At 32.0% G+C, this 10,000-nt stretch overlaps 5 protein-coding genes across 5 annotated transcripts in view; 2 read left to right on the plus strand and 3 right to left on the minus strand.

Moving 5' to 3' along the window:
* LOC137642000 (uncharacterized) overlaps positions 1–108 on the minus strand; it is an 884-nt gene extending 776 nt beyond the window's left edge. The window contains exon 1 of the mRNA XM_068374561.1: positions 4–108. Coding sequence (XP_068230662.1) covers positions 4–9 — 6 coding nt within the window. The 5' untranslated portion in view covers positions 10–108. The remainder of the gene's footprint in view (positions 1–3) is intronic.
* Positions 1–10,000, plus strand: part of LOC137642464 (uncharacterized) — an 85,873-nt gene that overhangs the window by 59,466 nt on the left and 16,407 nt on the right. The gene's annotated exons all lie outside the window — the stretch shown is intronic.
* LOC137642463 (ATP-dependent RNA helicase glh-2-like) overlaps positions 1–10,000 on the minus strand; it is an 87,617-nt gene that overhangs the window by 45,450 nt on the left and 32,167 nt on the right. The gene's annotated exons all lie outside the window — the stretch shown is intronic.
* LOC137641996 (chaperone protein DnaJ-like) lies at positions 4,886–5,610 on the plus strand. The gene is made up of 2 exons (XM_068374558.1): positions 4,886–4,980; positions 5,118–5,610. The coding sequence occupies exons 1-2, from the start codon at positions 4,975–4,977 to the stop codon at positions 5,583–5,585; spliced, it is 474 nt and encodes a 157-aa protein (XP_068230659.1). The 5' UTR covers positions 4,886–4,974; the 3' UTR covers positions 5,586–5,610.
* Positions 8,400–9,448, minus strand: LOC137641998 (uncharacterized). The gene is made up of 3 exons (XM_068374559.1): positions 9,417–9,448; positions 9,058–9,202; positions 8,400–8,932 (listed from the first exon to the last, which is right to left on the minus strand). Exons 1-3 carry the CDS (start codon positions 9,417–9,419, stop codon positions 8,775–8,777), a joined length of 306 nt encoding a protein of 101 aa, XP_068230660.1. The 5' UTR covers positions 9,420–9,448; the 3' UTR covers positions 8,400–8,774.

Genomic DNA, 10,000 nt, shown 5'->3' on the forward strand with positions numbered 1-10,000 from the left:
CACCTTCATGTTGTTTGTAGAAGATTCGGATGAGTAGTGATTCTTCTTCTTCTCTTGTGAGGAGTGATTGCTGTCTACTCGAAGCTCAGTCCTTTATATCTCAAACTGCCTCCGGTAAAATTCCCTTCGCCGATGTTACCTTGTGGGAAGTCCAGACCTTTGAACCGGCAGAGCACGTGTTGCAGAGCAAGTGACGCATCTCTCGCACATAGTAACATTGGGAGTTTATGTATGAGATCATTTCCTTTTTATTTAGTATCAAAACGTTTCCATCTTCAAAGATATTCCCAATAGGAATGATAACCAAAACAAACGAAAGAAGTCGATAGAATATTGATCTTGCTGTTGTGAATAATGTCATAATGCACAAAAGACAGTTGCCAAATATTTTTCGATAGGCTGTAAGTAGAAAAAAACGTCAAAATTAAGGTAAATAGATATTAAAATCCGTCATATTTTATCACTAAATTGTCAGCAGCGAAGAGCAAAAAATAATCAAATGAATCATTTCGTGTCTTAATGTTAGTATTTAGTTTTGTTTTGTAATAACGGTATTTGACCATATATTTCCTAACTAAGAAATAGGTAAGTATGATTGGGCAGACCTAAGGTAAACAATCTGTCTGCCTAGTGAATAGGTGATTGAGTAAACACAAAAAATTATTACGCAACTTGGACTCTAGAAAGGAGAGTCTGCTCCAACCTCCAGTAGATGGCTGAGCGTGAAACCCATGACGTCAGAGTAATGACGTCATATCGATGACGTTGAATCTGGTTTCAGTCTCGCACGCCTGATTGGGGAGTCGAGAGCAACCACATTCTCGACTCTAGATATTTCTAAGACGATAAAAAGGGTCTTTTCAGAGAAATATTTCTTTAACGTTTTTCCCAATTTCAGAAGTATGTAGATATGCCTTAACTTATTTTTATTTTTTTTATTTTCCATCACTGTTTTTACTATTTTATATTTTGTTGATTTAAAGGTTGAGTTGGATTATTACATTTATGAAATTGGGGAATATGGGCCAAAGCTGAACATAGGGAGACATTTTAGAGCTTTGATGCGACTGAGAGAAACTCGGCTGTTATCACGAAGTAAAAGTCAGGACGTTTGATAAGAAGAAGAAATATAGAAAGGATGTAGACTTAAAGGCTAAAAATAAAGTTTTCAGAATAATTAATCAGAAAAAAATATTCTATTCTGTATATTTCCTGATCGTATCGGAACTCTTCGCCGCTTAAATTGAACTTATCATATAAAAACAATAATTTTTCCATTCAAAAGAAATTCATGCAGTATCAAATGGACCCCACAATCATTCAAGAAGATTAATCAATAAACTGTATTACTAAATTAAATTAAAGGAAAAGAAATCAAGTGGTGTATCAAAATGCATTTAAAAGGGGCCGGTCGGCTAATGCCATTTTTTAAAGACAGGACTTTGACATTCATACCACTTAATAAGGTGACTTAGGACATCTCCAAATTGCCTAGGATTTTTTGCCTCTAACCTTCGGTTTTGCGACGCCAGGCCGATTTATCCTTAAAAATGAGTGTTTTTTCATGAATAGCTCATCCGAATATTTCTGCTTCAGGTTTCTTTAAAGTATTTGAGAAAATATCATACAATAGTTGTCCTTTGAAAAGCCTTGTAAAATAGGACAGGCTTCTATGCAAAGCACAATGTAAAGTTGCTAGTTACATTGCAAGAGGTAGGCCTACAAGGAGCAGCATCCTGTTTGGGATTTAAAAGTGGATAAGTATTCTTTGCCTCTTTACCAGTTTAAAAGTTTTTTATTCCTTAGTGCTCAATGACAAACATACATATCTAGTATAATATATATATATATATATATATATATATATATATATATATATGTAAATATATATTTATATATACATACATACATATATATATATATATATATATATGTATATATATGTAAATATATATTTATATATACATACATACATACATATATATATATATATATATATATACATATATATATATATACACACACACACACGCACACACATATATATATATATATATATATATATATATATATATATATATATATATATATATGTATATATATGTATGTATACATATGAAGAGAGAGAGAGAGAGAGAGAGAGAGAGAGAGAGAGAGAGAGAGAGAGAGAGAGAGAGAGAGAGAGAGAGAGAGAGAGAGAGAGAGAGAGAGAACACTATAGAATAGCTGAAAATATTTCCCCTGACGTTTATTTGCAAAATGATATACTTCAATACGATTCTCAATTGCTAATAAACAAGAACTTTAGCAGAAAGATGACCAAATTAGAGTATAATTCCTCACAGCAGCTGTTATAATATATACCTTAGATAATGCAAGATCTTGCATTGTGTCACCATCGCTTCTTCTACGGTTGTGTTATGTTTTCTCCACGTAGAAAAAAATACAAATTTCCGCTAGTATTGATTAATATAGTTCTCAACAAACATCCAGAACTACCTGAAATTCCAAATACATTTTCATGTGTTCATGAGAGAAGTAAGACATATTGATAGGCTATATAAAGACAAATATAATTTTAATGTTAATTCCCCACAATACATCGGAATATGCAAAACTTCTGGTGAGAATAAAACAGCGGAAAAACAAAACCTAACCAAAGTCGAAGCCACGGCATCAGCGGCGGCACCTTTTAGCACCATATGAACAGACACCTTTCCCAATGTAGTAAACATAGAATAGTCGATACAAAAAGACGAACTTAAGCCTTTTGTTTTTACATGATCTTTGGTCCTTAGAAAATAGAACTATATTCAAATTCATTGTGATACGTAAGATAATAATAAGTAAAAGTTAATTGATATTAAACAACTTGAAGGCTCATTTAGAACACCTCTGTAGTACTGAAAACGACATAAAGACCTGTTTCTACACTTTCAAACCTCTAACAGCAGGCTCGGTCATTGGTCCTTTATTGGAATAACTACGAACTCTCATTTCATGATGCGCTTTTCATTAAGTTTTTCATCGTCTTACAAGATTTCACAAATTACTTTTTTATAGATGATATCAAGAATCGAAGTAGTTTGCCCACCATGATCGTTAGTGCCAGATGTAATCATTCATTTAGAATATAATTAAGTACTTTGCTAAGATTTTCTTTTATCGATTTACTTAAAAAATATTGTATCTAGACCAATGTACCTAACTTATTTTCTTCTTTTCAAGATAATGCTGGAATTCCTTTTGGATAGAAACCCGAGTTTTCCCGCTCAGTATTCATAGAGAAACACCGGAGATTTCCCTCAAGGGCAAGAAATATCCAGAAAAAATATCTAGTACAGAGATCATTATCACAATTTTCAAAATTCTAGTGTCATACGAGAGAGGAAAACCCCGGTTCTTCAACTTTGAGGTTTCCTCCAGATAATTATTTAGTACCGAATGTCATGGCTGCCACTCTCATGATTCAGCATTTTTCTTTAGCCCACAATAAAGAGAAAATAGCTTTTGAATATTTTTTTGAAAATGGAAGTATTAAAAGCATGATGATAATTAGCTTCATATTAATATGCATTTTTACAACTACGAAAATTTTGGGGTACTGAACGACGCATGACTTGTTCGGCGTCAATGACCTTAAATGTCAAGATGCCAGATAACTCCTAATCAATCAATCAATCAATCACATGACTCGTTCGTGTATGTTAGATTTAAAAGTTACAGCACTCTGATTAACGGAACGAAAGACAATGATTATATCTTTATGATTTAAGCAAATAATTAAAACTGTTTGAAGCGATTGAATATACAACTTTCAAGTGACCTACATGTTTCGGTAACATTAATTGTTTACTTGAAACGAACCTTTTTATCCTCTTACGATGCAAAGCAATAGAGACGTGTTTGTTCTCCATTTCCATTAAATGAAGAATCAATCGAAGGTTATCAATTTGAGATGATTTGCTGGAGGCTAAATCTCTACTTCCGGCTCTAAAACATAAGTTACATATTAGGAGTTACTTGAATGTTTGATTTCTTTACGTGGTTTGTTTGTTGTGGAGAAGACGACATATATGCATCTATTCAGATATATATATATATATATATATATATATATATATATATATATATATATATATATATATGTATATATATATATATATATATATATATATATATATATGTATGCATATGTACTGTATATATATATATATATATATACATATACATATATATATATATATATATATAAATTATATAGGTATGCATATATATAAATATACATATACAAATACATATACATATATATATATATATATATATATATAGTTAAATTAGTAAAGAGTAATTCAAAACGACTTATTTTACAACGTCAAGTAACCTCTTGAAATTGTAAACACAGGTACGATTATGAGTTAATATATTTTCTTCCCTAAGGATAATTTTATGATAGATTTCAAGATCTTTGGACTATAGTTAATTTTTTATTTTACTTCTCCCTTCTGTAGTAATTTCTGTTGTATTAAAACTTTTTTTTTCCATCAAGAAGTTTGGCAAACTCTTGTATCGAACAATAAATGTAGTAATAATACTAAATTTCACATGGCCATTTTTGTCTTTATCCGTGTCAACGTGTGCATTTATGAACTGAAATAGCTTATTCAGTTTTAATTTGCAATAAGTTCAACAAAATCACTTATAGTAAAAACAACATTAAGGAAAAAAATCCAAATTCATGGCCTTTTCATAACAATAAATTTCCCGGCCCGCCATGAACGGGAGATGAGTCACTCGCCCTGCAGGTTCAAAGGGTCCGGACTTCCCGCGATGGAGAAGAGCAGCGTCGACGAAGGGGTGGGATTATACCGAAAGTTGTGGTTAGGTATAAAGGACTGTGCTTCGATAGAACAGTATCCATTCCTCACAAGCCAAAAAGAAAAGTCACAGCTCATCAACTCTGCTACATAAAATATGAAGGTGAGTAAAAGAAGTTTCTTTTATCTTTAAGTACCTATGATATTTAATATCAAAATCTCTTTGACTCTCAAAACCCATTTGACTGAGAAAATCTTATATCATACCAATTTCTGATTTCCTTTTTCCTTTCTTTCCAGGGACTTCAGCTTATTTTCGTCTGCTGTCTGGCAGCTGTTGCCTTTGCAAATGATGGAGGAAATAAACGATTCTTTGGAGGATTAAATCAAGCATTTGGAGGAGGATTTGGAGGTATCAGTGGAGGACATGGTGGTGGCTTTGGAGGAATCAACCAAGGCTTTGGAGGGGGCTTTGGAGGTGGTGCTTCTCAGACGTGCAGACGTTGGTGCCGAACTCCCGAGGGACAGGCCTACTGCTGCGAGAGCAACAACGAGCCTGAAACCCTTCCCTTCGTAAAGCCAGGTCAATGCCCTCCCGTAAGACCTCAGTGCCCACCCGTCAGGAGCTTTGCCCCTCCACAGACATGCTCCAATGACAGCAAGTGCGGAGGCGTCGACAAGTGCTGCTTCGACAGGTGTCTCGAGGAACACGTTTGCAAACCACCTGTTGGATCTGGAGGCTTCGGTGGATTCGGTTTTGGAAGATAAATCCTGACTTTCGTTTTATGGAACATCTTTCGAATCTATACTACAATTCTTTATAATGGATTTATAGAGACCAAAGATACCTGTATTAGATTAATAAATATTTATTTTCAATACATATCAGTGTTTACTACCCTTAAATGTTATTCCCAGGGTCAGCTGAAACTCATAAGAAAGTCGTAACTATAGTGGATTTATAATGAAACTGAAAATAATAATTAAGTTTGATATTGAATTCTATAAGAGGGAAAAAGTATATAATTATTAATATAGATAATTGTTATTTTGGATTCTATTTTGAAAAGAATTTATCTTTATTATTGGTCATCCTGATACAAAGGTTACTTTAAAGAAGTAAAAAGTAAGAGTTTTGAAACTGAAGAATTTTCTATGTTTGGAAAGAGATGGTTTCTCATCATTTTATTTGGTTAAAACAAAGTTAGTAAGAATTTGTTTGAAATTATATTACAAAGTACCTTAAGAACTTAAACCGTCTCGGGTATTTTAAAATGATATCTGAAAATAAGAACATTTTACAAATCGATACATTTCTTCTTAATTTAATGGTAACCAAGTGCTCTCTCTCTCTCTCTCTCTCTCTCTCTCTCTCTCCTTATATATATACATACACACATGCTTATATATATGTTTATATATACATATATATATATATATATATATATACATATATATATATATATATATATGTAAATATATATAAACATATATATATATATATATATATGCTTGTATGTATATGTATATATATATAAAGAGAGAGAGAGAGAGAGAGAGAGAGAGAGAGAGAGAGAGAGCACTTGGTCACCATTAAATTAAGAAGAAATGTATCGATTTGTAAAATATAGTTCTTAATTGAACTATAAAAACTTTAAAAATAATAGGAAGAGAAATAAGATAGAACAGCAGGCCCAGTGTACCCTCAAGCAAGAGAACCCTAGCAAGAAAACTCTACCTCAAGAGAGTGGAAGACCATGGTACAGAGGCTATGACACTACCTAAGACTAAAGAGCAATGACTTGATTTTGAAATGTTTATCTCATAGAAGAGCTGCTTACCATACCTAAAGAGTCCTTTCTACCCTTACCGAGAGAAAAGTAGCTAATGAACAATTACAGTATAGTAATTAACCCCAAGAGGGAAGAAGAATTTTTTGGTAAATTCAGTGTTGTCAAGTGTATGAAGACGGGTAAGAATATGTAAAGAATAGGCCAAACTATTCGGTGTATGTGTAGTCAATGGTAAAATAAGCTGTGACCAGAGAGAAGAATCCAATGTAGTACTGTCTGGCCAGTCAACGGACCCAATAACTCTCTAGCGGTAGTATTTCAACGGGTGGCTGGTGCCTTGGCCAACCTACTACCTACCTAGCTACCTATACATACATATATATATATATATATATATGTATATATATACATATATGTATATATATATATATATATATATATGAAATAAGCATCCCAGATATAATCTAATCATTTATACAGATATACATCAATATGTGTTTCTGATATCGTAAAAAAGATAAATAGGATACCTATCTGAAGTGCATTTAATTCTCCACATTAATGATTGAATATCATAGAGATAAGACTGATGCTTTTATTATGTACCAAGATAACAGTTTTACAAAATTTAATATCCGAGTTATATCCTATTTTATACTTCTTTTGATGCATTAGTTATCTTAGCTAAAGTGAAGTGATTTTACCTATCTCTATCGAAATAAGTGTTATATGTCATTAGTCTTGACATCAAAGCTCAAAACTAAATTTTGAAAATTATTTAAAATTTCAAAGTTTAAAAGTATCCAGAAACGAAGTCAATAAAAGAGAAAAGAGATAAGAGAGATGAAATCTCTTCAGAATTGAGATTACGTTCTTTATGAAAAAATATACTTCCTGGAGTAAGTCCTTTAAGTCACTATAATCTATCCGGTATTAATATTCAGTGACTATTTTCTTTGGATATATTTGAACTTTCCAACACTAATTAAAACGGAAATTTTACTTCCAATCTTTGAAGGAAGCTTTTACTCTATTCTTTTCTTATAAATCTTAAGACAATCTTTCTTCAATTAGTTATATTAAGGACAATTGTTCCAAGGGATTTGATAACGCCGAAAATGGTTATTTGTTTGTAATGAATATCTACTGTATATTTAAAAGAGCAACTTCTGATAATATTTTAAAATAATCCAAGGAATATATTTCTTTTTTACAGGTTTTTATCAAAAGGATAAATTTTCTTCAAGAATATTGTTTTAAATATACTTATCCATATCTTAAATGGGAACAATATTGCTTGGAAGAAAAAAATATTTTCTATTGGTAAAAATATTAAAAAAGCAATAGACATATATGCAGACATACATACTTATGTGTATGTATATACAAATATGCATCTGTCTATATCTGTCTCTGTACATGTATTCGTGTTTATATGCGTATGTGTAGATGTGTATACGTGTATGTATTGATATATGAATGTATGTATATTGATACACATATGAATTGTAAATATATATATATATATATATATATATAATATATATATATATATATATATAAACAAAATATACATATATATATAAATATCTATCTATCTATATATATATATATATATATATATAGGTAGATAGACAGATCTATATAATATCTTTTTATGAATAATAGTAAGCCATATAACATATTCTAGGTGTACCGTTTGGAGAATAAAAAGTATTAAATGAGGTTTTTTACTTTATTAATAAATTAATATTTCAGAATGTTGATACATTTTAACATATTATCTCTCTCTCTCTCTCTCTCTCTCTCTCTCTCTCTCTCTCTCTTTTCAAGGGTTTCTATTTACAGTTTTTAAGAAGCGTCAGGTACTATTCATAGTCAATGTAAATTATTGTTTCTCAAATTTCGTATATAAGAAACATTACAATTAATGGAAAATGGCCTTCGATTTTCTAATATTTTGTTTGAAAAATTAGATCTTTATGAATAATTAAAAATAAAAACAGTGGTAATCGATTGATTGATTAATTTGGAGTTTTCTGTTATCCTGACATCTAAGGTCATTGACGTTGACTGTGGTAGTGGATGATATTCGTAAATATTGAATATAAACTTTGTTCTACAAATTGAATACATTTAGGTTTAGTTAATTCTTCACTGCAATTCATCTAATTCTACCGATGAAAGCGAATATCCTTTCCTTAGAATAGTCCTGAGAGGTCTGGTCGGGTCTTTCGGTGCAGAAGTATTTCAGGGTAGTCGGGTCTTGGTTCCAGTAACGGCAGGGACCCCCGAAGGCGTTGGTGTAAGGACTTCCTCCAACTGCAACAGAGAAAAAAGGTTTAGGTTTGATCCTATTGATATATCTTTTCTAGATCCTCAACATTGCAGATAATGTATGAGCCATGTAAATCACCTTTTAAAGCGTTTTCTCATTTGGTACTTACTGCCTTCATTGCCGAATCCAGGTTGTCCAATTCCAGCATGTCCAATTCCTACTCCTCCTAATCCAGGATTACCGAAGGTCGGGTAAGCAGAAGCCAAGCAGGCGACAAACACCACCATGAGGGTGACCAAAAGGATTGAACGAGCCTGAGGAAATAAAAGGACAGAAACGATTAATTAAGGATCGGAGGAAAGCGTAAAGGGAACCCAGAGTATGATTATTTCTCAATGACAATTTTTCAAGATTCCTATAGAATGACAATTATATGTTTATAAAGAATATTAGAGAGAGAGAGAGAGAGAGAGAGAGAGAGAGAGAGAGAGAGAGAGAGAGAGAGACAGTGTTCAGCTATTGTCTTACCATGTCTTCTCTTTGTGTGATCTGGAGATGAACTGATACAACTCATGTTCTATCTTTGGTTTAAATAGGATTGGGCGATGATTAAGAAATTCCAACTTATGGAAATACAAGAGAATTTTCCAAGCACTTCCCCGCGAACACCGTCTTCCTTCCAGGTACTAAAAAGATTGGTCGCTGTTGTAAAAAACTCGTTCCTCCCGCGCATGTTACGTCACTGGGAATCTTGAGGATTTAGACGCTCTGAATAACCTCTTTAGAATGTGTGGAATTTATTATTTTCTAAGATGCTGCTCTTGTGGATATATTTGAGATTGCTTTCAATTACGTACGAATTAGTATTGTGATTTTATGAATAGGCAAAAAGCCGTATTCTTTGCTTAAGTTATTGTAAAAGTTTAGCTTATACAAAATATTTGCCGTTTTTCCCCGAATAAATGTTTCAGTGGGTAATATGCTAGAATGCAAATATAACGGATAAATGCTATTTTTTTTTAAATGCACACTGTATTCATATTTGATAAGTTATTTTATATTGACAAAAGATTAATGATAATACTCCTAACTAAATTATGATAAACCTAGAC

Source organism: Palaemon carinicauda, chromosome 6, assembly GCF_036898095.1.
Source record: "Palaemon carinicauda isolate YSFRI2023 chromosome 6, ASM3689809v2, whole genome shotgun sequence".
Taxonomy (NCBI): Eukaryota; Metazoa; Arthropoda; class Malacostraca; order Decapoda; family Palaemonidae; genus Palaemon; species Palaemon carinicauda.